We start from the raw sequence: 27,897 nt of genomic DNA on the forward strand, positions 1-27,897 counted from the left end.
GCTCTGGGAGCATATTCCTCCCAATATACAGCAGGAGCCCCTCATATGGGAACATGCACATTAGGATAGGACTCTCCTACCTGCTGCAGTGTCCTTGTCACAGCTGATCGACTTTCTGCTTTTCGTTTCCCAGTCTAGTGCTACGCTACAAGCAGCACCTCACTGAAACGTGCCAAGTTGTTTTTCCAATCCCTGTCCTTACCAGCCCCAGGAAATCAGCCATGATACTGCTTTCACAGATCAGATTTCCGGCCTCACTAATTCATGGCAACCAAACCCATACAGTGAGACCACATCCTGCAGAGCCCATCAGGGAGGCACAGGAGGCCAAACCAAATGGCCAGGCAGGGATACAGGCCACAGTGGAGCCCATGGGGAGGCTCAGAGCAGGGCAAAGGTTTTCTTTACCTTCTCCTGCCACCAAGCTTGTCCTCCATATGGGCTCCAAGTAGCTGGCATGCCACTCCGCTCTGGCAAACACTTTGGATATGGAGACATTCACCTCTATGTACTTTGATGGGACAGCTGAGGACACATTATTCCTGCAGCCAAGGGGTTCTCGATTTATTCCAACACTGTGGGTAGCACTAGCCCTCTCCCCTCTCCAATCTGTACTTGTGCACTGCAGCGCTACAACTCTTCTCCTTTAAGCATCCCTACAATTCCAGGCCAAGGGAATAAACCTGTTTTCTCTGGCCCAAGGCTGCAGAAGTCTCTCCCATAACCAGCACAGAGGCTGTCTGCAGGCAGCCAAGACCGCGGCAGAGCCTCCTCCTCTCTCTACGACTCAGCACGTATCTGCCTAGAGTCCTGCAGAGTAGAAAGCTCTGAAGGTTCAGAGGGCTTGAAAAATGCCTGCTCCCAGGGAGATCACCGAGAGCTGGGACCACCGAAGCTGTGGCTGCCCCATCCCTGGCAGTGTTCAAGGCCAGGTTGGACACAGGGGCTTGGAGCAACCTGCTGTAGTGGAAGGTGTCCCTGCCTGTGACAGGGGGTTAGAACTGGATGAGCTTTAAGGTCCCTTCAACCCAAACCAGTTTGGGATTCTATGATTCCTACATCTTTCCTGCCATAGGTGAAGCAGGGGAAGGGAAGAGGGGAGGAAGCTGTCACCACCTCCATCTTTCACCAAAGCAATCCATTTCTCACTAGCTATCAGTCGGGCTGCCTGTCCTCCCAGTGTCCTTTCTCCTTCTTTACCTCCTCTATAACCAAACAGACCCAGGTGGTTTATTTACAAAGGCTTATCCACAAAGACATAGGGATGTTTGTCTCCCACAGACGACTCCCTGTTCACACGGGAGCTCCCTCTGGTTGTGTGCACCGTGGAGGCTTTGGCAGCTGAAGGCTTGCGTACTCATACCACACTGCTGCTGTGATTAACAGGTTGCTGTAGACCAATTCCCCTGCCTGAGGAAAGTTTTCAGCCAAGCACTATCTCCCTTCCTCCAGCGCACATCCTCCAGCTTGCCATTTCACTGAAGCAGGCAAACATTACGTGCACTGCTCCAAGGACAGCAAATAAGTGTTGCATTTGCCCTCTTCCCCTCGGCCCAAGGCTGAGCCACATCCAGATGCCACGTTACACGTTGCACTTGGCTTAAGGCGCTCTGAAGTATTTTACCAAGTCACCCTCTCCACAGCCCTTCAAAAGGTCTAACAAAGCTCATAGGCACGTGCATGCAGAATGCAAAAGATGGGCAGACATACACCCGTCGGTCCTTTTGGGGGGCATTGGCTCCATTGACATTGCTTTCCTCTTTTCTCCTGCAGAAGACCAAACTCTGGCTCTCCTTTGCCTATCCCTGCCACAGAGGGAGGAGACACTGTCTTGGGGTCTAATGGGAGACATGAGTCATTTGCTCTCCTGGGCCATGTTCCTTTGCCTCTTCTTTCAACAAAATGATAGCCTGGTCCCTCTATAAAATAAAAGACAGGCTGCACGCTGCACACAGCTGCCAGAATGGTTATCACAGACAATGGAGTTGAAGATCAGCAAGATCATCTCTGTTTTCATTTAAACTGGCATAGGAGAGAATGAGATGAGACATCGGGAAGAAGTTCTTCCCTGTGAGGGTGGTGAGGCCCTGGCACAGGGTGCCCAGAGAAGCTGTGGCTGCCCCATCCCTGGCAGTGTTCAAGGCCAGGTTGGACACAGGGGCTTGGAGCAACCTGCTCTAGTGGAAGGTGTCCCTGCCCATGGCAGGGGGTTGGAACTGGATGAGCTTTAAGGTCCCTTCCAACCCAAACCAGCCTGGGATTGTATGATCCATTTATTGCCTTGAATTCTTCCTTTTTTCTCCCTTTGATACACATAAGGGACCGGCAAAGCTTCTCTTTTTTACATTTTCTCATTGAGATCAGTGAGTGGTTTCTGTGCCACCCTCATGTTTTACAGGCCAGAGGATGAGGCAGCCTTAAAGAAACCCAGCCAGGCCCTACATCAACAGGAAAAATGGTGCCAGCCCAGCCCCAGGGCTGAAGCAGGCTTCTACAATAGATAGCTACAAAGCCTTCAAAGCCCAGCCTCACACTGAGGCAGAGGAACCACATCATGCAGAGGCGAACACCTCTCAAGCACACACCATCAGCTACAAATGGAAAAGTAAAGCAGCACAGTGGGTGGGACTTGACTTGTGCAAATACACCTAGGGAGGGCTGGTGTAGAAAGGAGGAGATGGCACTTCGTGGTCAGTCATAAAAGGATGATGTGAACTGGGTCACTGCATGCTGACTCCAGACAGACATCACAACCTGCCATATTCTGTGCTAGGCGAAGGCTGCCAGAGAGCCCCATCATGTAAATCTGCCATGCATTCATGCAAGTCAACCCAACGAGGCCAGGTTACATCAGAAGACACTCTCTCAATGCAGAGGAAACAGCACAAGAGGGTTGTTTGAACTAGGATTGCATCATCCTGCACTGCATGAAAGCTGGGCCGTGGCAAGTATGGGAACAGCTGCCAGGGAAATCCTGGAGCAGCTTCAGGAAGGATCAAGGAGTTTAACCCCCACAATCACAGACCTGAGGTTCTGACACTGTTCTCATCACACCAGATGTCAAAGGTGCCTCAAATTCACCCACCCCATCCCTATGAGCAGTTCCCAGGATGTATCCCCAGAGGCCTGGCTGGTGATTTAACAGCATGCAGCATTAGGAACAACATTTCTTTGCTTGGAAAATACACTTCCCAATCCAGTCGTCCATCCATGGGTGATCGATAACCACTGGTGTACATCAGTGGTAATCTGCTCATCTGGCCTCTGAAGCAGACCATGGGGAAGAAGGACAAGTACTGGTGATGGATTAGGTATTCATGCCAAGCAGCTCAACTGTTATACAGCTTGATTAACCCACTAGAGGCTTGTCAGGTCTCAGCTGCTGAAGGAGCTGTGTCCACTCATGGAGCCTGCATGGGAAGATGGCACCAACATGCCCTGAAAGATCTTTCTCAAGTCTCACCTTTTCCCCATCTCATTAGGATAGTCCAGCTCTAAGCCTCTAGGTATTAGCAGACACGGATGGCCAGCTGCTGGAGTTGCACACCTAGCCCAAACTGGTGTTCCCACCTCCAGCAATAGCAGCCAGGATACATCTGGGATTGCCAGTTGGAAAACACAGACACACCAGAACAAAGGCCTCCTGCTAGAAGAGGTCCAAAGGAAGAAAAGGCAGAGACCTTCCTCTCCAAACAGTAGAGGGAAACAGGAATAAGAGGAGCTGCAGAGTTAAGACAGGCAGATACTGTAAGTTGGTTGAGTATCTTACTCCCAAGCAAAAATCCCTCCTTGTTTCTCACATTAATCAGGGCACTTAAAACTAGTCCTAAACAGCTGCTCCCACATCCTTTGTCCATTAAGAAACAGAGCAAATATGTGCAAAGATTTGCAGACAAAACAGAGACCTTTGGGAAACCCCCACCCCCAGAAGCAAGCACCCCTCTCCCAGCTCACAGGCAGCTGTGCTTTACAGTAGGACAGCTTCCAATGTTTTCCTTCTCTGTGCAGACGAGGGATTTCCTGTCCTCCATGGCAACAACCTTGCAGTTACTGGAGGAGGCTGTGCCAATAATCTCCACAGCAGAATGAAAAGTTTTAAAGTGGCACTGCCTGTTAGCTCGGGGCTTCAGCTTCCTGATATGTTCCACACTACGGCCCAAACCCACCCTGCTACCTGCCTCAGAAGGGAGTAGGGGTAACCCTCCAGCGCTGCACTGCCAGCACAAGGGAGTTGGTATTTCCTCAAGCACTAGTGATGGGAATCCTTGTGAAGAAGTCACCAACCACCATCGCCCAGCATGAGCTGTGCAATCACTGTCCAAAGAAGAAGCTTTTTATAACCACAGCTCCCAGGTTGCTCCAAGTCCCGTGCAGCCTGGCCTTGAACACTGCCAGGGATGGGGCAGCCAGAGCTCCTCTGGGCAACCTGTGCCAGGGCCTCACCACCCTCACAGGGAAGAATTTCTTCCTAATGTCTCATCTATGTCTCCCCTCTGTCAGGTTAAAGCCATTCCCCCTTGTCCTGTCCCTACAGGCCCTTGTCAAAAGCCCCTCTCCAGATTTCTTGTAGCCCCTTTAGGCACTGGAAGCTGCTCTAAGGTCTCCCCTTAAGGAGCCTTCTCTTCTCCAGGCTGAACCAGCCCAGCTCCCTCAGCCTGTCTCCAGAGCAGAGCTGCTCCAGCCCTTGGAGCATCTCTGTGGCCTCCTCTGGGCTCTCTCCTGAAAGGGAAGCAGTGACTGGACCAGTGCTGGTCCAACAGTTTCAAAGCAGAGCTGAGCTAAGACTCCCCAGCAAGGTCTCCCCTCTCCAACCCCTCCACATCACCCTCACACAGGCCTGTGTGCTTCCCTGCTGCAGGAACACTGATACAGTGCACTGACTTGGCAAAAAGCCTGCCTTCGCCTTGGCCCATCTCATGCCATTTTAGTGAGTTACATCAGCTTGGCACAAGGCCACATGAACATCAGGGACCAGCCCAAGGGATGCAATAGGAACAAAACAGGAGGGGAAACGAGGCCATTCCCTTGCAGTGGCAGCAAGCTCGTGACAAAACTATATCCATCACTGACTCAGGTTTAACCAGACCAGTTAATGTCTTTGCTAACCTGCTCATTAACCTCTTCTGCCTAATGAAGTTCTGTTTAGCGAGGCCTTCAAGGGGGAGCAGCTCAAGAAAGAGCTGGAAGCCCCTGCCTATGTTATACCACTCCTGAGGTATACTTTTGGGCTGAGCCACGAGTGCAATCTAACCCTGTGCTGTCCTACAGAGTCAGGCTTTCTTTTCAATTTCAAAATCCCCCAGAGAGGAAGCAGCAAACTTGATCCAAACTCAACCCAACACAATAAAGCAGCATGTTGTTTTCAAAGCAGGTAGCAGGCTAGTGTTAAACAGGAACCTTCAACTTCTTTTTCACCCTTGTTTCATACGAGTCAATCAGACTCTCAGGGCATTTTCCCCACACAGAACAGGCTTAGGAAAGCTTTTAAGTAACAGTAAAGCAACATTAAACACAAGAAAGAGAATGAGAATGCCCTAACTGGTGGGGATGACTTGCACAGCCTCACCTAAAAGAAAGCAACGTGCTGCAATACAGCCGCTGCACTCTACCTTTGAGTGCTGACAAGAAGCTAAAGCATCAGCAGAGAAGCACTCACATTTCTACCTCCCTGGGACTCCACCACCCTCTCTTGCAGAAAATGACCTTGCAAAGTAAAACAGACCCACAGAAGAGAGCACTAAAAGTCATTGAAACCGACACGTTCCACTGCAGGCAGAACAGTCACGCTGGCAGTCACCACATCTCCACAGAAGAGCAGTAAACCACAGCCAAGGGACAGCCCAACTAAAAATCACAAGCACTCATTTGACTGCTTCCAAGAGCAGCACATCGAGACAGCAGGAGCCCCAGAGTGGAATTTCAGATCCAAGTTTCTGGCTCTGACAAAAGCTCCCTGTGGAACAACAGGCAAAGCACCTTTTCCACTCTCTACCTGAATTCCCTCCCCTGTACAGCAGGCACTGTTCCTGCCTGTCTGTTCAAGTTACAAAGCAGTCCTTGCAGGGATTATTTTTAGCAGGCAAGCACAAAAACCCAGCAGAGCTGGACTCTGATGTCAAGCTGGGCCTTCTCATTGGCTTTGTAATACAAAAAGTAAACAAAGCCCAAGGCTGAGCTCACACCAGAGCTTGGCCACAGCAATTAGACAGCAGATGAACCACAGTTTTCAGAACACAGCTCCAAAGCTGGAGCCAGGCAACAATCTAAGGGATTAAAATGGATCACTGGTGCCTGGTGACCAGCAAGCTGCCAACAGACAGATTTCAAATCCATTTCAGATATTCCACTGTCACCAGCAATGACGCAGGTGCTAAAGAGCACACGTTGGAATAACTCGTAACTGCCCTTTCAGACACTGCAGCAAGTGCTGGGATAGCAGGGAAGTACTGGAAGCTGCAGCCAAGAATGGGAGCTCTGAAGAGCTCTCTACTTCACAGCATAAACAAGCAGCTCCTCCCAGTCTTTTGAGAGACTGCAAGTGCCAGAAACTATTAATACCTGCCGAGAAAACCTCCCCAGCTCTGTGTTTTGAGGAGTTCACATTTGCTGCTATCAGAAGCATAGCACAAACTGCTAGAGGTCAGGGCCTCAGATTAGGGCACCCCTACAGAGTGTGCAGTCAGGAAGAAACAGGATGGAATAGAGAGGAGCTGAATAAATTGGCAGCACATCCTAAGATAAGTCAGGCTGCACCTGAACTTCTGCCCCCAGTCAAGCCAGGGAGTTTAACAGAGTTTCAGGCTTGTAAAGCCAGTCATAGCTGCAGAACCACAGTGGAAAGCACAGACCCAGCAGTAACTAACATAAAGAGTCCATGCTCACAGCTCTTCCAGGCTTTCTGTGTCCCAAGGGCACAGAAACCATTCTCTGCTTAGTTTACCAGCCTTAGCATTGGTGATGTGCCTTCCTAGAACCATAAGTACTTGCATAAACCAGCTCTTTCTTGAAGTACACTCAATCCTTAATCATTCCCTTTCTATAGCTCTAAACCCCTATTTTATTTCACCACCTGGAATCACAATCTCATACTACAGGACACATTTATGAGCCTCTCTTACGCAACCAGGTTGGTTCCCATCCCAAAGATGCTCTCATTTTAGTATGCCTGACCTGCTGCAAGCAGCAGGACTGCAAGCCTTCTGCATCCAGCTATCTCTGGATAGCTGGATGCAGAAAAGTCTAGTCTCTCTATTGCTAGTCTCTCCTGGGTCTGCCCTGTCATCCAGATCCACTGCTCTGTGCCCGTCTTACACATCAGCTCTGCTCCACTGAAGACAGCCATCACCCAAGGACTTGGTTCTAGTCCACCTTGCCTGCACCACCACCAGTCACCATTGCTTCTCTGTAAGCAGAGATGTGCTACTGCTGTCCAAGGACACAAATCACCTCCTTACCTTCCAATGCTGAGCACACAGCTAGATTCCTCAGGATCCATGCTTCTGTTGGGAAGATAACAAACATCTGTTCCTCCCCAACATGGAAGAGAAAAAGCTAGGCTCCAAATTCATCATGTGGAAAAGGAAGCATTGTATCTTGTAACACCCTTGTAACACTGTATCTTGTAAAGCAGCCCATAAGAAACATCCTCCCTTGGAGGGCAGTCTCCCTCCTTTGTAACACAGGCCATGAACACAGCACCAAGGCACAAAAGGACACACCTCTGCTACCAGCTCTCTTTAGACCATATGCCCTTGACTCCAGGCTGGAGATTTGTACCTGCTGGGACAACCCTATCCCATTTCAGGCAAGGCAAGCTGGATTAGCAGAGACTCGCTATTTAAACTTTTGGAGGGAACATGGCTGAAAGGAATTGCATAGAACTAACCCAAGCACTTGTGCTGCAGGCCAGTGGCATGCTTACCTTTACATAGCAGCTGCAGCTGCCTTCATCAGTAACACAAGCTGGATGTCTAACAAACCTTGGTAAACTTCATCAAACATTAGTTTTCCCCCTCTTGCCTCATTCAAATGGACAGGGAAGAACTGACATCTCTTCACATCAGTTACCATCACAGTGATGAGGCTTGGTTTTGTTCTTGAAAGCCCATTTACAACCCATAAACCAGAGCAACAAGCTCATAAAGTTAAACTGCTTTACAGATGTGATCAGTAAATACACTCTAGCCAATCCTTGGTTGGGACACCTATGAAACTGCTCTCACCCCCCAACCAGCCTTTTGAATTCAGCCTCAGCAGTATTCCTAAAAGCTTATTTTCATGTTGATGATAACCTGCCTTATCACACTGGACATGATCATGCTGATCTTTGTGCTGCTAAGGCTTTACTCAAGGCCCTGCTGCAAGGAAAGCCAGGTCCAGACATACTACATTAGTTAAAGAAAGATTTCTGTCCTTCCTTACGAGCAGACTGCCCACATATGCAGCTAATTTCTCTTCCAGATCAACATACGTCCAGCTGCCAGGTAAGAAACTGGGGTATGCAGCAGCCTTTCCAGTACCTCATTACAACTCAGTCTGAGTAAACACCGTGCAATTAGTTGCCAGCAGCTGTCCCAGCCCGCCACCCACTGGCCTCCAGCAACGGGATGTGTGCTGTGACTCGTATTTTCCAAGTCAACGCGTTTCAGACGTCGAAGCCGACTGCAATGCACTCTGCTGGCGGAGTTGACACAAAACAGGTTCAGAGCAACTGTTACTGGCAGAGATTGCTTTTTAGCTACCGTTTCTTGCAGTTACTGTAGATTAACTATAATTACGATACCTACAATATCAGTACAAAGCCATAATTACATCCACTGAAGTCTTTTACATATTTTAATCTGATCAGATTAATACTTTAATCTGAATCGAGCTATGTCAGGAATTTGGAGTGCAAACCACACAAGAGCAAGCATCTTAAGGAAAAGTTCTAAAAGCATATTAAAAAAGGGCATCTCAGCCTCAAGCATACTGTTACTGGCAGTGCATAAAGCTCACAACAGTCTAGACTGCTTCTCGAGTAAGGACAAAGTGTTGTTTGTCATGTTGATAGAGCTGCAGCCTTCCTCTGGGGAAAATAAGGCCTTTGAACTGGCACACCAGCAGAGCCTAGGATGAAGCAGCCAGAAGTGAAGGTAAGAGGCACAGTGGGCATTTTTAGGAAAAGCCAAAACTTTGCCAGCATGAATTGCCCAGCTTGGGACCACTAGTTGCCCCAGGACAAGTGTCATAAATTCCTAGTCATCTGTCATAGGTAACAGTGATGCCACCTACCAGCTCTCTTCCACACAGGAGCCACATATCCACAAGTAATATACATGTATGACTGCTGCTGGAACTGAGCAATTTGGGCAGAAGCTGAGCATGAACTCTAGAAACCCCAATCAACCACAAGTTGAAACCATTCCTGTCAAGCAAAGGTAAAGAGACAATTCAGGCATTTTTCAGCTAGACTGCTGCAGGATAGTGTGGCTGGTAAGAGCTGCTCAGTTGTCATGGGATACCAGAAGAGAAAGGCAATAGGTCATGGAAAAGTAGATTGCTAAACGGTCCTTACATACACTGCTGCTGAGCTGCCCATTCTCAGAGCTTCTCTGGTTGAAGCTGCTTCAGGCAGTCTGCCCAGAGCATAGCCACACAGGTTACTTTGAGCACAATTATAAGTTCGGTCAGAAGAAATTAAGCAAGGCTCAGATATTCATTCAGAAAGCTGCCTTTTGAAGGTTATGGCTCACTGACTACATCCACATAGGTCACATTACAGCCAACCTATAGAAATATGACCCTGTTTTACAGGCTGAGTGGCTTCAGCTATGACAGCATACACCCAGTTGGCCATACCAAGTTTAAAGAGGTTTATCTTACAAAAGATTTAGGGCTGTGCTTCCAGAAGTTGTGAACAGCCTCCTGCTGCTTGCAGGAGTGGAAAGATTGACAAAATATCAAGCATTGTAAAGTAACCTGAAGAAACCCAAGCCATCTGTATAGATCAATGCTTTGGAAAGGCTTGGTTTCCTTTATACGCAGCATGTAGGAAGTAGAAGTTTAAGGCTCAGACCTGACCTGAAGTCCCCACACTTTGTGTCAACACCCATTCCAAGAACAATCCTATTGAGTCAAATACTTATCTCTAGTGCTCTGAATGAAGAGGTTCAGATGATGACTAATTTGTGATAGTTCTGTGCCTGAAACCTCAGTTTGTCATCTTACATCCCACATAAAGTCTTGCCATACAACAGCTTGTTCTATCAGACATCTTTATTTGCTGTATTGCCCAAGTGTACAAATACTGAATGTAGTTATAGAAATTCAAAATATATTGTAGTAGAAATCTGTCTGGGAAGTGGAATGTTAAAGATATTTGCTTTATAAAATTAACTACACATAAGTCACTCCCATTTGCAAGTTTTAAATATATCAGAGCTATGAAGAGACAGATCACTCTCTGAACCTGCAAAAAAGGGAGTTCTCAGGAAACATTTTCTGCTAGATGAAGTCAGTCAACAGCAAGTTGATTTCTTACATTTGACTCATTTTGAGTTATCAGCCAAGAGGATGTTAGCTACATCCAGACAATTCATACACAATTCAGCACTCAGTTATACCAAGAAAGTCAATGTATCACTATCAACATATTTAAGTATTAGTCAAACAAAATCTCAGTGACAATATTTAAGCTAATGAAGTCAAGCCAATAAGTTGCCCCTGGCCATCGAGTGCAATTGATGCTTTTTCACATTTTCAGAATAAGGCGCCTTAGTTCTTGAACAAGTCAATACAGCTTTGCAGGAGAGAGACATTGTTCTGGAAAGGAAAAGAATTAGTTTCAGATGAGTATGACTGATCATTTAAAACCTGCTTCCCACAATGAAGTAGCTTCCAGAGCAGTAGGTCCATCCCAGGATTTTGTAGCCTGTGACAATACTAAAGAGCTTATACTGCAAAGACAAGCATTCAAGCAGTAAAGCATCAAAACCAGATCACAGAGTCTACAATCTGCCTCTTCCTGCAGGCCTGCAACCATGACTCAGTTTATGGTCAGGAGACAGGCAAAAGAGTATAAAGTTTTTGATGTGGGCCACACTGAGCACTACTGTCAAGCCTTTATGTCACATTCAAGCTCAGCACTGAAGTAGCTACCCGTGATGAAGTCCAGGACTCCCAGGGAGTAGGAAATTAGAATTTCCTTCCTCTAAAGAAGCTGAGGATGCACAGCTACTTCTTTCTGCATCTTCCTGCTTTGTTTCTATACTAAATTAACAGACCCTGTAATCAGTGTACACTTCCCTGGATTAAGGTGGCAGTACATGGTGTTGGTCTCCATAAGCCTGCTCCTAGCCTGCTCAGTAAGCCTTGGCAGAGGCTGCTACAAAGCCAGTGTCCCCCTTCACTGTCAAGCCAAGTGAGAGGTTGACACCTAGATCACAGGCTACAGGATGTGTTCTCACAGCACTCAAGAACACTTGAAGCAGCAGCTGACTCCAGATACAGGAGGCATCAAGCGCCACACATGAGGCTGCCTGATGGGAAGTGACGTGAGCTGTCGTGTACTACGGGCAAACTGAGATTTCTCACTTGCAATGCAATAGGCTGGTGTTGTAGGAGTCACAGGCTGAATTTCTGCACAGGACAGACAAGACTGTCTTTGTATGTGCTATACCTACAGCTTTTCACTTCCATTCCTTCCTCTTTTCAGCTCTCAGCTGAAGAGCCCAGCTGTTCTATTTCACATTTCCTAGCTTTAAAGGGAACCTAGCAAATTCTCCAAGTTACATCATACTCACACTCACTTCTCTAAAGCTATGCCTGTTAAATTCCAAAAAGAACACACCTTTGCATGTTTTATTTCCAGTTCTGCCATTTCAATTAGGTTTTTGCGGAATGCTGCTATTCTCTTTTGTTTGAAGCTCATCAGTTCTGTAGAGAAGAAAGATCAAAGACAGACATACAAAGCATGACTGAAGTTTCAGCAATACCCCTTATGTTTCATGAGTTCTGTTTCACAGTTCTAGTTACAGTATTTAACCACAAAGAGGTTCAAGAGTTAGCCTTTCTGTTTGTAGTCAGAGATGCATTCATCATACAACACTGACATCTTGGTGGGGAAAGAGCTGGTCTAAGACAGAGAGGTTTTGTAGGAAGACAACCAGAATAAAATAGAAGCAAGCCACACATTATGTGTTCTCACTGAACATTTAACCAAGAACATTAAAGGAGTAGCATGTGTACCATGAAAGCATGTTTCCTGTTTTATGCTGTCTAAAGGTATCTACTAAGAACCAGTGTTTGAAACTCCATATAAGACACTCAGCTGTACAGAGACAGAGTAGAAGCCTGTTTGCACAGTTCTAATTGAGATAATCAGAAGCCTAAGTAGTCACCTTCAGGTGGAGGCTGAAAACAACACTTCAGTCCATTCTTAAAAGCATTTAGCTACATTAGTTTTACAGGTATCTATATTGCCCTTAGGACATCCAGACTACTTGCTTCAGAAGCCTTCAGTACTTGAAAGTCAGGTGGAGACATGAACTGCATTAAGATCCCCATTCAGCATAAATACCTTGTTTTGCAGATTCTGAGATCTTTTCAAACTTCTGACAACAATCCTGTTGGTGTGCCTCAGCCAGCCTGACGTCCTTGCTCTTTAGTCTGGCTTTATCTAGAGCTTTGTTTGAGTTTTCATAGTCGACAAGAGCCCTTGTACGCCTGTACAGAAGATCCTGAAAGTAGACAGCAATAGCGCATCAAAGCTCTAGAGAACCACTCCCCAAACTGAGGTTCAACTATCTTAGCAGCAGGAAGTTTCACTTCTTTCAGCACCAGATTCTCCTTCTTCCAACACAATACTATAACCTGCTATACTCTTAGCATAGCAACAGAAGCCTTTCACCAGTGCAGTGTCAAGTTTTCAGCACAGCCACTTATGCCTTAGCAAGAAGAAGTCTGAGGGCTACTGTAGGCCTCACTTCTTCCCTGAAGTGGCTTTATCCTATAAGGTGGGCCTCTCCACTAAGCAGGAATAGCACTTTCTGAACTCCCTCAGTATACTTAAGGGATGTGTCCCTATCATTTAATTTGGTGGAGATCTAACAGATTGACTATACTAACCTAGACATGAGAAGCAGTACAGGTCTCTGCACCGATCCCTTTCTAATCTAGAAAAACTGTTTGGAGATATTAAACTGCCCTTCTGTAAGTGGGCTGGACTGCAGCTAGCCAATATACAGTTTCTGTATTCTGCTGTGATTTAGAAGTGACAGGTTTCTTAGACAACACAAGGATCCACCTTCCTGTCTTCTCAAAGCACAAAGAATACCACAAGTGAGTCATGATGCCCATAATAAAATTAAGCTTCAGAGAGAAAACTGTTCTCACCTTAGCAGCTTCTATATTGAGCATGTAGTATCTCAACAGTTCAGAGAGCTTTAAGTCTTCATCAGATGAAACTCTACTCTCTACCTTCTGCAGAAAAGATCATGTAGTTGGTATGTAACAGGAGACAGCAACATCCACATTCAGAGATTGTTTTCTCCCCTCCCAAAGCTTCTCTTACCCTGAGTTTCTCAAAGAGCTCAGCAACTTTCAACAAGTACCTACGAGGAAAAAGAGCATAAATAAGATTTAGATACTTCTTAGTCTGATAAACACCAGGACCAATTGGCAGGAAACCTAGAAGTTGAAGGCTGGAGTTTAGTGCTGCATACAGATCCCACTAAGGGCTTGACAAGAACTCAGGTCTAGGCAAAGACCTGGACAAAAGGTTCAGTGGAAGAAGCGCTGGATTCCAGCTTAACAGACTAGTATAGCTAAGCAGCTAGACACCATTTAAAGTAAACAACACTGACTTCTAGAGCATGAAGGTCTGGAAGAATTTCCCTGCTACTACCCTCCAAGAGGTATGAACTGTCTTGTTTATTCAGCTATATACTCTGTTTTAGCCAGGCCTTGGTAAATAGATAGCAAAGTTTAGGAAGGCGGAATAATTCACCTTAGAGAAGCTGACATTGTTTCCATAGCTTAAAAAGCACCCTATTATTCTGGAACTTCAGAAGTCCAGAAGATAATACAGGCCTAGTGTAAGCTGTGGTTGTATTTAACAGCACATTAGAACAGATGCACAACCGCTTCCTCTCATATTCTCTGGGAGTTTGTGACCTGAAAATAAAATACCAAGGAGACTTCTGTTTAGAAAGAGCTTTGATGACCAGCACAATTCAGCTCTAGGGCACAACTGGCAAGAGATCAGCTAGTTAAGAATCACCAGGAGCAGCAGAGAAAAAGTTTCAATCCACTTGCTTGCAATTCAAGAAACACAAACCAGCTATGACTCAATCCCCTGGATTTTGCAGAAGCAACTTGATATTCCCAGCCTCAAGATATGTTTATGTACAGTTAGAATTGCTTACTTTTTGATAACTGTAGGCTCTTCTAATGCCAGGCTGTTCAAGCAAGCTGAAGTATAAATATAGTCATCTGCCACATCTGCAAGAACAAGGCAAGGTTTTCAGGCTGAAATCAGCAAGACTACAAGATCTGTAGAAAGGTCTTTGAAAATACTCACTTTTATGAGATCTTGTCATCTTATCTGCTTTTGCACATGCATCCTTGATTCTGTTGTAGTAGTTTACAAGAAAAGTCTTCTCTTGTTCAAAAAAGTCTTCTACTTCCTGAAAGAGAGAATGACCTGTTAAGTCAGTTACATTACTGCAGAGTACAAGCACATCCCTATTTTGGAAGAGGCCAAAGAGAGATAACCACAGCCACTTGAGCATCTCAGGGGAGACCTTATAGCAGTTTTCCAGTGCCTAAAGGGGCCAACAAGAAATCTGGAGAGGGGCTTTTGACAAGGCCCTATAAGGGACAGGACAAGGGAGAATGGCTTTAACCTGACAGAGGGGAGAAATAGATGAGACATTATGAAGTTCTTCCCTGTGAGGGTGCTGAGGCCCTGGCACAGGTTGCCCAGAGAAGCTGTGGCTGCCCCATCCCTGGCAGTGTTCAAGGCCAGGCTGGACACAGGGGCTTGGAGCAAGTCTAGTGGAAGGTGTTCCTGCCTGTGGCAGGGGGTTGGAACTGGATGAGCTTTAAGGTCCCTTTCAGCCCAAACCATAATGAATCTGGGATTCATTATGCCCACAAACCTCTATTGAAGAACAGAGTTCAAGACAAGATCCTGAGCCAAGAGTTTGACAAACCAAGCTGTCTGGCAAGTTTCTTTACCACAGTGAAGATGGACTTAACACTCAACTATTCAACATTGCAGGTTGTCTGAAGCAACCAGTAAGTTGGTATCAGACAGCCCTCAGGGCTCCCAACTACTGGAATTTATCTCCCAGGCCTGCTGCAACACAGTAGCTAAGCAGCTTACAAGCTTGCTTCACATCCACACCGAACATTACACATACTGTAATGTTTCATGACACCCTGATTAGGACAGCAAGTGTATTAGAAAGAGCTACCATGGCAGCACAGTAGAAAAGCTGAAGCTGGACCAGTTACAGGAGTCGTTGATATTTGATCTTGTCTAGTGCAAGCACAAACCCACAAATGATGTCTGTTCAGAGCTCCAGAGTAGACAAAAGCCACGAGCACATTTGCTGAATGTGTAATTCCTTCCTCCCCACCAGTATCAGGTGTTAAGGCAACTCTTCTGCATCCACCAGAAACTTTAAATATACACTTCAATTTTTAACAGCCTATAGCTTTAATGTTTTTTTCTCTACAGAAGACAAAATTAATCCATGCTACTCCACCCAACTTGGGACAGCAGTGACAAGGAAGGTTAGCATTAGTAGCTGATCCTCACATGCCTCAAACCTGAAGCAGACATAACTAGCCTCCCTGGAGCAGGAAGCAAGAAACAATCAAGGTGAGGGTAAGTAAGAGGTAAACCAACTACCTTACCTTGACTCCAGAGAAGAGGACTTCATCAGCACTCTTTACCATGCTTTTCAAAAAGCCACCAAACATCTCTTTTGTGTTTTTCCTCCGAACACTCAGCTGCAACAGAGAGGCCAATGCAGCTTTAAAGTTAGCCCAAGGGGAAAAAAAGTGAGTATTTTGACATTTGCAGGGTAGTAGCATCATTTACATCTAGCATATGACAGAGCAGGCTGATCTCCAAGCTCTCTATCACACTTGTATAAGATGTATGAAGAAATGGCTTGACTAATTGTTGTTCAACTATTGTGTGCCACAGATTTTTTCCCATTCCCAGAAACAGCTCAGTTTTTCCTTACATATCTGGGATCAGCATCTATCACTCGTCATTAGGTGTGACAAAACAGATGCAGCACTAACTTGAACAGACCTCCATTTTTCCATTTCAGGACCATGTAACACAGCACAGGTACACCTGAACCATACTTGTTCCTAAGGCAGCACACAAAGTTGGCTTCCCAACCAGCTTAGCTAGGATTAAGAAACATCATGAGATTTATAGCAGAAAGAGGTCTAAAGGTCAGGTTTTTCACCCTTTTATTATCTCACAGAAGTACTGGCAATATCTGCTTGCTGATGCTGCACATGGATTTACATAACATTCCAACTGTGCCAGAAAAAGGGACACCTCTAACATTGTGCCTCATTCAGAAAAGAAAAAGGAAAAAAAAAAAAAAAGAAGAGTGCCTTACATCCTGGTCGTACTCCAGGAAAACATGAAAATTGCGATCTTTGCTGAGCACAGGATGAGAAGAAATCCGCTGAAGGAAGATCTCATGTGATGATACGGTCTTCTTGAAGACAGCGAGGTATTCACTGAAATGAAAGAACAGACTGAGATCTTCTCTTGTACTGCCTTCTTCAATGTACAAAGAATTGCTTTAAGTTTATCCAGTGAAAATATTCAACAGCATGCTTCTGAAATAGCTAGCTGGTGATAGAGAAGCTATTTTCATTCCCTTTACCTAGGAGGTTTTCCAGTTTGAAAGAAACTTCTGGCAACTCCCCAGCGCCAGGACTTTAAAGACTATGCAGCAGCAGACACCCTTCAAAACAGTCACACTCAAAATCAGTTATCACCAACTAAGTTGCTCTCCCAGGAGGCTTCTCGAAGCGCAGCTTTTGGCAGCAGACTCATTCTACTTACGCTTCTAGCTCTTGCTTCATTTTGGCAAACTCTTCTTTTGTCATGGACACTTCTCCTTCCCCTAGCTTCTGCATCTTCTCTCTGGGACCATCAAAGTCGGGCTTTGAAGGTGCTGGAGGTATCTAGCCAAGGAATTGGTTAGTGATAGATGCTAGCAAATAAAGTTTTCCAAAATTACTTCTAGCCTTCTCTGGAAGGAGGCCCTTTTGCCTGGTCAGCACAAGCCAGCAAGGCTTCACATCCAGGAATTCTAAGGCCATGTTGATGTCTGGGTCCCTCTTCGCTCCTCCCAGCTCTGTGCTACCGCTGCCCCAGGAGGGAAACCAACCAAGAGGAACAGCTTCTATATCCACCCCATAGCCAGCCATCTCCTGTGGCCCACAGGGCCTCCTAAAGAATCATAATAAGAAGGAAAGACTATATTTCACTGTGTCATCTTCAGGCACATATTAACACCACCATAGAGTCAAGGACTCCTAGAGCATCAAGCTTTTTTTGCTGCTCCAAGCTATAACATAAGAGCCGTAAATTCATAAGTTAACATAAGAGCCACACCACTCTGGTTGGGAATTAAGGCAAGAGGAAACATAGGGAATACCCAAGTTATTAAATGCTAGTAATATTGGTAAAGCAAATTTCATGCCCTTACTAATACGCACTTTAAATCACCATAGTCTTTTTCTTGGAATTGCATTTTTTAGGAAGTACTTACAATGAGTCCTGCATACTCCTCAGTTTCAGTGAGCGTATCGTGCAGCCACACAAAGTCTTCGTGCTGCCTTGTAACTGAAAACTCAGGGCTTTGAAAAGCTGGCAGTGTAGTCTGGAAGAGAAGATATAGAAGCCCTACTGTTTTGTAAATTAGTGCTTTTAGAAACAGTTCTGCCCGTTTCCAAAGGAAGCTTTTTTGCCTAGTAAGAGCCTCGCCTACTCCCTTTTAGCTGAGCTGGCACTCATTTCAGAGCCATATTCCTAAGGAGACTATTTAAAGAAAAGACACTGCTGTGGAACAGCATTAATGCAGTTTATTTTGTGAAGTTTCACAGTAACTGGTTTCTCCACCCCTACCCCCCCCAGTTTCCTGGCGTCAAGCTAGGATTCCTTACCAAAGCCAATCTAGTGTACCAGCTACCTTGTCTCTATTTAGAGAGCATTTAAGTCTTAGGAAATCTGAAGTTTCTGCATATATATACACCCTCAGGCCACCTTTAAGTGGTAAAATCTCCATCTAATTAGATTTCTTTCATTGCCAAGCCCATTTTTACACGTATGTGTATTGCAAATACACACATTACTTGCATAATATTTATATAGATTTCTTTCTACCCCATGATCTTACCTTAGTATGCACAGTGAACTTCACTCTGTCTTTTTCACTTAGGGCATCAGGTATATCAATTTGGAGAGAAGGATCAACATTCAGGTCTACAGACACAGACCTCAGCTGCAACAGAATTCACAGTATAAGCCTCAGTTCAAGCATAGAGTAGGTTTAGTGAAGCTAGACTGGTCATCAGCTATCAACAAGAAGCACACTGCACTAAACTGCTGCCTTCAGGATCAGCACACATGGACAAGCACAACAGCCTTGACACTACCTGCACACCACTGTCACAAGCCTTCCCTTCCAAACACAGAAAAGGAACAAGTCTTGTTAGCTTAAAGCCCGAAGAACCAATAGAACCAATTGGTAGAATTCACACTAGAGGTGTTGGGAAATACTTATCTTGAAAGAAGCATCTTCCTTCAAGTACTTCTCCAGCTTGTTCATTAGGAACACATCAAGCCAGAGCCTATTACGCCATTAAGCAACAAGCCAAATAGTTCTCTCTTCATTACCCTGTGCCTCCACAATATGTGTCAGCACAGCTCCCAAGAGCCTAGTCTTGTGTTTCCCCGCTCTTAGATCAGAGAGCTGCTTTAATCTAAGGCAAGAAGAGTTAAGTGCTTTTACCTATTACATGTAGCAAGCCCTTAGGCAAGCACCTGATGCTTCCTCACCAGGCCCAGGTTGATCACCACTGCCATTCCTACCTCCCAAAACTACTGCACATATTCCACTTGCTGTTCTGACAGCTGCAGAGGCTACACCCCCTCTGATCTTGAGGAAAAGTGGGGCACAGAACACCTTTAGGCTCCCATAAAGCCTAAGAGCCAACTGGTTGTCAGAAACAGGGTCAAAACCCAAGAACACGGTGGCACTATCACTATTCAGTCTTATTTTCAGGATACCTGGCATCATATTATTCATCATGGCTTCAATTCCCTGTATGACCTCAGAAGCAAGCAAAAAAATTTAGGCATATCCAGCATCACTTAAGAGGAATGCCTACATCCAGTTCTTACATCAAGCAGAATCATGTGTTTAGATACCAAGAAATAGACTCTCGTAAGCTATTAGACACTAGTGATTACAAGCTTCAGTCATCTGTAGTCCAGAAGCATGCAGGAACCTCAGCCTAGCACAGGAACCACCATAATGTGAAACAAAACCAGTCTCCTAAGAGGCCCTCCCTTCAGTGCTGCAGCACTTATTTTCTGCAGAAGGCAGAAGCTGCCAGAGATCAAGGTCACAACACAGGAAGTTTGCTGAAGAGTGACCATCAGAACCAGGCAGAATCCCAAGGTTATCCTTCAGAGATAATTCTGAATGCCTTCCCAGGAAAGCAAGCAAGAGACTGATACCATTTCACCACCCTGCAGCATACCAGTGCACAGAAGCCACCAGCCAGGAGCTTGCCCCTACCACCTACTAAACACAAGTTTCAGCACCAAAGCCCACAAGCGAGCGGTGCCAGGCAGCATCTGAGCAAGGCTGTCATGTCACAGATAGCTTGAATGCTGCCTTCAGTTCTTATGCAGCTTTCCAGAAACTTTTGAGAGGTTGCCCTTTATAAGGTGAAGCTTTGCCTCCAAAAGCTTTGGAAACTCCCCCTCCTTAGTCTGGTCATCTGTGTGCTGCAGTCCAGATCTGGTGGAAAACAAAGCCTCTGGCTGCCTGCATCTACCTCCAGCCAGCCTGCCCTGACTCCCACTACCACTGATGGTTACTGCCATCATCTATGATCAGGATCTCACACCTAAGCAAGGGATAGCCCAGTCACTGTACTCTCATCCTTCCAGCCATGCTAAAAAGAATTCCATCTCCTGCTTCAGCTGTTAGCTAAAGTTAGGAGGTAGGTAAGAGTTACACCTTTTTAAGCTTTGAGTACTCCCCACCAGCAGTGCTGCATCCAGCTCTGGGGGCTCCCAACACAAGAGGGACATGGAGCTGTTGGAGTGAGTCCAGAGGAGGCCACGGAGATGCTCCAAAGGCAGGAGCAGCTCTGCTCTGGAGGCGGGCTGAGAGAGCTGGGCTTGTTCAGCCTGGAGAAGAGAAGGCTCCTTAAGGGGAGACCTTAGAGCAGCTTCCAGTGCCTAAAGGGGCTGACAAGAAAACTGGAGAGGGGCTTTTGACAAGGGCCTGTAGGGACAGGACAAGGAAGAATGGCTTAAACTGGCAGAAGGGAGATTTAGATGAGACATTAGGAAGAAATTCTTCCCTGTGAGGGTGCTGAGGCCCTAGCACAGGGTGCCCAGAGAAGCTGTGGCTGCCCCATCCCTGGCAGTGTTCAAGGCCAGGTTGGACACAGGGGCTTGGAGCAACCTGCTCTAGTGGAAGGTGTCCCTGCCCGTGGCAGGGGGTTGGAACTGGATGAGCTTTAACATCCCTTCCAACCCAAACCAGTCTGGGATTCTATGATTCTGTGACTATGGAAAAACAATGTACACAGCACATTGAGCTTCCCAGAAGGCTTTTATCCCATCCTGGGTATTGCTTTGGCAACAAGCAAGGATGTTGAGCTTACAGAGCATGCCCTGGAACACAGTTCCTAGCAGTCCCAGGACTACTTACATCCAAATGGACACTGGGACTCCAACCACTACAGAGACTCCAACAGCAGTCACTTCTCTCCAGTAACCCCATAAGACAGAGTATCATTTTATCCTACAGGCATGCAATTCTGGCACTTTCAAGGAAGGCATAGACCAAACAGCCCAAATGTGCATGGTTCAGAGGTCACTGACACTGTTTAGGCAGAAGCTGCCCCAATTCAAGCACTAGAGGAGGGATAGGTAGAAGGCCACCACTCAGGCATTAGTTTCACTGGGAGCACAGCTTGCTGTGTGTTGCCAGCTAAACAAAAGGCAAGTTAGTCACTGTTTCCCAGCCAGATAACACTAGCAGCCAAAGCAGTGAGATGCAGACCTCAGTGTTTTGCATCCTGCTTACTTATCTTTACTGTCCAAACAGGCTCAGCAGTGCTAACAATATGAATTGCTGAGTCTGGAAAGCATGATAAGCCAAAGGAAACTGCTTCCTCTCAGTTAAACTAAGGAAAGGATTACACCAATCAGCCAGTCCAGAATTTGTGAGTTTTCTTATTAAGTCTTATGGAGAAAGTAACCCATGTTTAGATGCTGTGTGCAACCCCCTCTATGCCTAGTAGTTGCCTACACAGGAGATGGGCTGGTATGGAGACAGGATGTTACTGCTTAGTCAGATTAAAGCAGCTCATGTGTAACAAGCATTTCTCCCCCCACACGAGCAGTATAAACTGCAGCGGCAATGGGCAACAACACATAACCTCCAGCTTCAACAATCCCCAGGGACACTGCTGCAAGAGAGCTTATTGCCCCAGCATGGTCTTGCACAGAAACAACTGGGAGTCCGCAGCAGTGCTCAGCTGTGTACTCCAGAGCAGTTGCACTATGCATAGTGCCCAAAATGTGAGAGCAGCCCAGAAATAGAAGAGTCAAGAGCACCCCTACATCCAGTGGTGTGTTTCAGCCCCTCAGGGCTACATGAAGCCACTTGCTAAAATTAAAAAATCTGGGTCCCCTACTACCTTAAAAATCTGCTGTAAGTGTACATGACCCTCCATTGCTGAAGGCCACTGCAAGCTCAAACATCAAGCACATAACTGTTTGAAGACAGTTATATACACAGGATTATCACCTCTGCACTTCAGGCCTCTGGATTTCAGTAAAGTACCTGTAGCCATCTGAAAGAGAGAATCAAAACCACTGCTCTGCTCTATTCCTGTAAAGGTCACTGTGGCCTCCTAACTCCGGGCCAGAGACCTTTAGGATTACACAATCATGGCAGTAAGGCTCAGACTACAAAGAGAGCATTCACATTGTCTGACTTCAGGAGGATGGAGACCTTTCTTTCCCTACAATAAAGTGCTGGAGCAGCATTTCTCCACTGAATTGGAACCAAGAAGTACCCCCCACACCCCATCTTGTTACCACAACTCTATAAAGCACTAACCCAGCAAGCACCTAAAGCAGACGTTCCACACCAACACTCAGTCAACACAAGCACCCACTCCTGTAGCACTAGCAGCTCATCATTCAGGACCTTTCATTCCATCATCTCTCTTATACCCATCCTACAAGCACAAATGAAAACCAACTTGCTTATGATCACGTGAAGGCTGTGCAGAGCAAAGGAATTAAGCTTTCATCATCAGGACCCAGGCTTGTTTCTTTATCATAGCAGGCATCCAAACCAAGGCCTTCCCAGGAAAATACTCCATCTTAGCTCTCTGGCCTGCCATGTCTGGCAGCTCCATCTCCGCAAGTACTTCTCTTCTAGGACATCATTGCTTCTTCCATGCATTCCAGGCATTGGGCAAGAGAATTGAAGTTTCTCCATCCCAATTACCAGAAACAACTGTCACCCCACACTCTTGAGGGTATATAGTCCAAGCTCAGCAGCTGGTAAGAGATTATTCCTTACTTGGAGCTCATGTCCAAAAGAGGTAGAGGATGGTGACTCCTGGAGCAGCACAATGGGGAAAGAGCAAACAGAAACACCCACCCAAACTCAGCACAGTTCCCCACTTTCACCTCTTATTTCCCTTTCTCAGAAAAAGCTTAGATACTTCTGTTTTGCAATGACCCCAGCAACTGCTCCAGCTGCTCTTTGGCCTTCCACTTCTAGCTTCATGCCTCTAGTGACTTGTACTGAGATCCAGTGAGGTTTGTGAGGATTGAAGAAAAACTTCTCCCTGTTCAGTAAAGATACTGTCCACCACAACTCTGACCTGGAAATTAAAACAAGACTTCAAGCAGAGCCCTCCAGAATAAGAGTCATCCTATTGATCCATGTTTCTAGGCACCAGGACTAGAAGACTAAAAACATATATTATGGTACCAATTAGGACACTATCACATGATCGGGAAGCCCAAGAGAAGAGACAGCAGAGATCATTACTGTGACCAATCCAGGCAGAGTTTTACAGCACTTTTTCCGTTGATTAGAGATATTAAAGAGTTGGATCATTTAAGTACAATCCAGTGATTACCACCACCTACCCTGGCTTCAGCTTGACAGACAAGTTTCTGATCAGCCTCACCCAATGCAAACACACCTTCACATTCACAGGTACCCAGTGAAAGGAAATGCCCTCGCAGCTGAAGCTGCTTCTGTCAAGTGGCCCGAGCTGCTGCTTTTCAAATTACACCCTTGGCAGTTCTAGCATCAGTTCTGGATGACTCGATGTTACTTCTGCATTCTAACAAAAGAATCTGCCAGTGCAAGCAACAGTGTACAATATCCGATTGCTAGCAAAATAAGAATCCATGTTTATTTAGATTAATCCAGGGTTTTTCCACATAGCTAGGCTCCCAGAAGGAGCCAGGAGCCCTTCCACAAGGGCTTGTATGTCACAGAGCTTTCTGCTTATTGTCAGCTACCTTATAAGAAAACCTTTCTTCTCACTGATCACCTCCCTGCTGTCATTCAAACAACAGCCACAAACAAGACTGTAGTAATTACACCTGCCATTACCCAGAATCCATTACTTTTTACAGAGCAGTCTAATTAAGCCAGTTTAAGTGCTCTCTAGAGAGCACTAAAAGATCATGATCTTTCCTGGCAGTTTATACAGAGCCCTCAGAGGGCCTTGTTTCAACACCCAGGAGTTAACCAGCAAACGTTCAGAGTAACTGGCCAGCAGGTGTTAGTGGCATTAGTTGCTAGAACTATGTTTTAGTCATATTTGATAGAAGTAGCCTAAGTTTCCCTTTAATCAAGACACTAAAAATACATCGGAAAGTACACTGCACACATGCAGCAGTGAAGAGCCAATACAGTAGATGTGAAACTTTGATTTTACAGCCTTTGTAACAGACTTGCTGTTTGTTCTGACATTCAGCTGAAGCAGTACAAGTTATATCTAGCCACTGAACCAGCCTTCTTGCACACAGTCTTCATGTTGCTACTCAGGATACAAAAAATGCTTTTCCAAATTTGTGACTTTGGACCACAGACCTCCAGCAATGCAATGGTTCAATTACTTTTGTTTAAAACAGATAAAGAGGAAGTAACAGCTCAATTTAGTCATTGCAATTGCACTTCTAAGTACAGTGCTTGCCAAGTAAGCAGAAGGCAGCCTCTATTGCCACTGGCTGTGCAATAAGCTGGCCTTGATCACTTCGCTCTCCTGTCAGAGGGATGTCTGTATCACTGCAGAAACCAAGCGGTCACACACCTTCTTATAGAGGGCAGAACACTCTCAACATTTAAGGATCCCATATTTATAGGAAAAGCCTCTCTAGCTCATCTTGTTCCACCCAGGAGCACACAGACACCTCCACTCAACTCACTTCTTCCTCAGCTCAAGGAGTCAAGCAGCAGCTTTGGTAGCACAGGCCAAACCCCCCCCGCTGCAGCAGTCTGCTGGCAGAGCACAGCCCATGGCTAAGCACTTTCAGCCAACGTGCCATCTGTAACATGATGCATGCCCAGCTAAAATTGGAATTGGGCAATAGAAGCAAACCCCTAAGACATAGTCAGCATCTACAAGAATGTTTTGCTGACCTCCTGCAGTGAGGCCAGAGCTGGTGGTCGGGTGTCTCAGCAATGTAGCCTCACATCATGCTCTCCTCACCTCCCATGGATTTGAGATCAGATCGTTAGCCCAAACTGCTGTGCCAGCTTCCCAGAGGCTATATTCAGAGGGCTGGAGCACCTCTGCTACAGAGACAGGCTGAGAGAGCTGGGCTGGTTCAGCCTGGAGAAGAGAAGGCTCCTTAAAGGGAGACCTTAGAGCAGCTGCCAGTGCCTAAAGGGACCGAAAAGAAATCTGGAGAGGGGCTTTTGACAAGGGCCTGTAGGGACAGGACAAGGGGGAATGGCTTTAACCTGACAGAGGGGAGATTTAGATGAGACATTAGGAAGAAATTCTTCCCTGTGAGGGTGCTGAGGCCCTGGCACAGGGTGCCCAGAGAAGCTGTGGCTGCCCCATCCCTGGCAGTGTTCAAGGCCAGGCTGGACACAGGGGCTTGGAGCAACCTGCTCTAGTGGAAGGTGTCCCTGCCCATGGCAGGGGGTTGGAACTGGATGAGCTTTAAGGTCCCTTCCAACCCAAACCAGTCTGGGATTCTATAAGTCCTTGGCAATACATTATCCTTATCCAGTAGTTTTCTCCTTGCTAGCAGTTCATCTCCCTACTCGCTTTTGGGCCCAGCAGATTGCAGAAGCAGTTTTCTTGCAGAATGCAAGCAAGATCTAGTAGGCCCTCATTCTTTACAGAAGGTGTAGGAGAAGTTGTCTAGCACTGAGAACCACTGTTCAGGAGTGATAGCAGCAAGTCCCAGGCTATGACATACCATTTTTTCCTCCCACTGATTGTTCTGAGAAAAAGGGGCTACAACACTCAGTATTTCAATCTAGAGCACTTCAACTGCAGACTGCAGCCTTTAAAATGCTATTGAGCCACTGATATTAAGAAACACAGAGCTTAGCTTGGCAGTCCCACTACTTGCTTCACTTTCTGAAGTGCCTTTTCCTCCCCATGACAGATTACACCACCTTTCCCACTGCACTTCCAGTCACCCTTATCCTACTCTCCCTCCCTCTTCCTACATATCCTGAGTCCCTCCTGCTTTGCCACCTCAGGGTCAGTTTTTAATTTATACTTACCAATGATTCCTATTCAAGGTTAATACCTAATGAAGTTTCCTTTATAGGCATAGGCTTTATCTACTGGCCACACACCAGTTCCACATTGCTGTTTCCTTAGCTAAACAGGAACAGACAAGACAGGAGTATTTCTATCCTCCCCCTTGCTGCTGGAATCCTAAGGCAGCCCTACTACCTGACACAAGCTGGTTAATCTTTGGCCATTGAGCATTAGAGCTTAAAGCTACTCAAGCCCTCACTGTAGGAACATTTTCCCCTCCCCCCAATATTCCTGTTAAGTTAAAAATGACACAAACACTCAAAGTTACCAATTGCTGCAAGACAGTTGATATTTTACCTTCCCTGTCCCCAGCAGGTCCTGCAAGCCTATAAAGACACTCACTCTGAAGTGGCAGATACTGCAATACTAATAGTTTCACATACAGCAGGAAGAAGTTAAAGCAGTGGCTTGTTCATAGCTCAAAACAAGTAACTAGTAAACACTTACTCAATAAACACTTGCCTGTTCTGCTGGATCAAGATTGTTTTAAAAATCATATGCAAGAGAAGTTGCGCATATGCAAGTTATTCATATGCAAGGAAGTTACCTAAAAAATTAAAAGCTAAAATCCTAGCTCTCAAGTCAGCCAATATACATCTTCCAAAAAGCTAGAGAAAACACAGAATGAAAAGACTTACGCTCCCTTAACAGTTTAAGACACAGCTCATCTTCCCACAAGTGAGTTAAGCTTAGTCACAGTGCAAAGCTACTGCAACAATATGAAAGTCAAATAGGCAGCTCACCTACTGCTACAGGGCTCTTTCCTTCTATACAAGGTGTGTTGGGGGTAGTTATTAAACTAGGTAGATTAAGCCAGGCAGCTTCTCTGGCATAAGAAATAACTCCAAGCACTGCCAACATACATGCACATTAAATCATGAAGTTCCCATTTTAACATTTAATTTGCATTTCCTCCGTAAAGTTGAGAGTCTTAATGTTGGGCAACACCCCTTACTCCCTCAAAGACAAGATGTAAGCCTCCTTGGCACTTAAAGCTTCAACACTACTACAAAGAAAAGAAAACCAAGTCAGCTACCCATGTGGCAACCAAAGGACGGAAGTGGCACAACTGAAGCGACAGCTGACAGCCTGGGTAACACAGGCCACACCACCAGGAAGGCTGGGCACAAACACGCAAGCTGGCCTGCTGAGGAAGAGCAAGTTTAAGCGCCTCTGGCAGAAGCACCTACAGCATTTCGGTGCTAGCGCCCAGCCACAAACCCTGACGAGCAGGTCCAGCTCCTCCATCCCCAGCAGGCCCAGGCCCTGCCTGTCACCCTGCTCCCACCACCACCAAGGTGCTCCACACACAGCCTGGGCTGCCTATGGCAGCCAGAGCCCTTCCCTTCTTCTTCCCATTCTGGCTTTTCTTCCTTCCACTCCTCTTTATCTCTCTCTGGGCACCCCTCCCTTCAGGGGCAGCACCCCACACTCACCCTCATCACCTGCCCCCACAGGACCGCGGGTGCAGGGAACAAGCAGCACAGAAACTAAGAAAACTAACACCTCAAAAAAACCCAACCAAAAATACCCCAAAGAAACCGAAACGAAGCAAACCCCTGTCACTGCCTCGACGCTGCCGGAGAGAAAACAGTAGCTCCCTCCCGCCCCCCGACACCAGCCCGGCCGCGCTCCCACTAGCCCGCCTCAGCCAGCCCCGGGCCGCCGCACTCACCTTGCTCTGCGCGTCCTCCCGGAGCAAAGCCATATCTCCGCAGCACAACCGCCACTCACCACCCTCCCCGCCACCGCCGCCGCCGCCTCATATAAGCCCGGGGCGGAGCCGCCGCCGGCGAC

General features: G+C 46.3%; 1 protein-coding gene across 2 annotated transcripts; it reads right to left on the minus strand.

The window, feature by feature from the left end:
• Positions 1-10,242: 10,242 nt before the first annotated feature.
• SNX5 (sorting nexin 5) lies at positions 10,243-27,888 on the minus strand. 2 transcript variants are annotated; one of them, XM_030500194.1, is made up of 13 exons: positions 27,776-27,888; positions 18,426-18,530; positions 17,799-17,909; positions 17,087-17,208; positions 16,632-16,755; positions 15,904-15,999; positions 14,561-14,666; positions 14,406-14,481; positions 13,553-13,592; positions 13,375-13,461; positions 12,560-12,719; positions 11,831-11,916; positions 10,243-10,803 (listed from the first exon to the last, which is right to left on the minus strand). In XM_030500194.1, the coding sequence occupies exons 1-13, from the start codon at positions 27,806-27,808 to the stop codon at positions 10,756-10,758; spliced, it is 1,194 nt and encodes a 397-aa protein (XP_030356054.1). In that variant the 5' UTR covers positions 27,809-27,888; the 3' UTR covers positions 10,243-10,755. The 2 variants fall into 2 exon arrangements, with proteins under 2 accessions (XP_030356054.1, XP_030356055.1); XM_030500195.1 differs by lacking the exon at positions 27,776-27,888 and having other exon boundaries at positions 10,717-10,803; positions 17,799-17,932; positions 18,426-18,510.
• Between the last annotated feature and the right edge of the window lie 9 nt (positions 27,889-27,897).

This window comes from Strigops habroptila, chromosome 10 (genome assembly GCF_004027225.2).
Source record: "Strigops habroptila isolate Jane chromosome 10, bStrHab1.2.pri, whole genome shotgun sequence".
NCBI classification, from domain to species: Eukaryota; Metazoa; Chordata; class Aves; order Psittaciformes; family Psittacidae; genus Strigops; species Strigops habroptila.

Bases quoted from the DNA above. Each gene is read 5' to 3' on its own strand.
- SNX5 (XM_030500194.1), bottom strand. From the start codon at position 27,808: ATGGCTTTGCTCCGGGAGGACGCGCAGAGCAAG. The intron at 17,910-18,425 runs GTAAGATCATGG...CTTCTCTTCCAG, and splicing joins AGTTCACTGTGCATACTAAG to ACTACACTGCCAGCTTTTCA. The intron at 16,000-16,631 runs GTAAGGCACTCT...TCTCTGTTGCAG, and splicing joins TCCTGGAGTACGACCAGGAT to CTGAGTGTTCGGAGGAAAAA.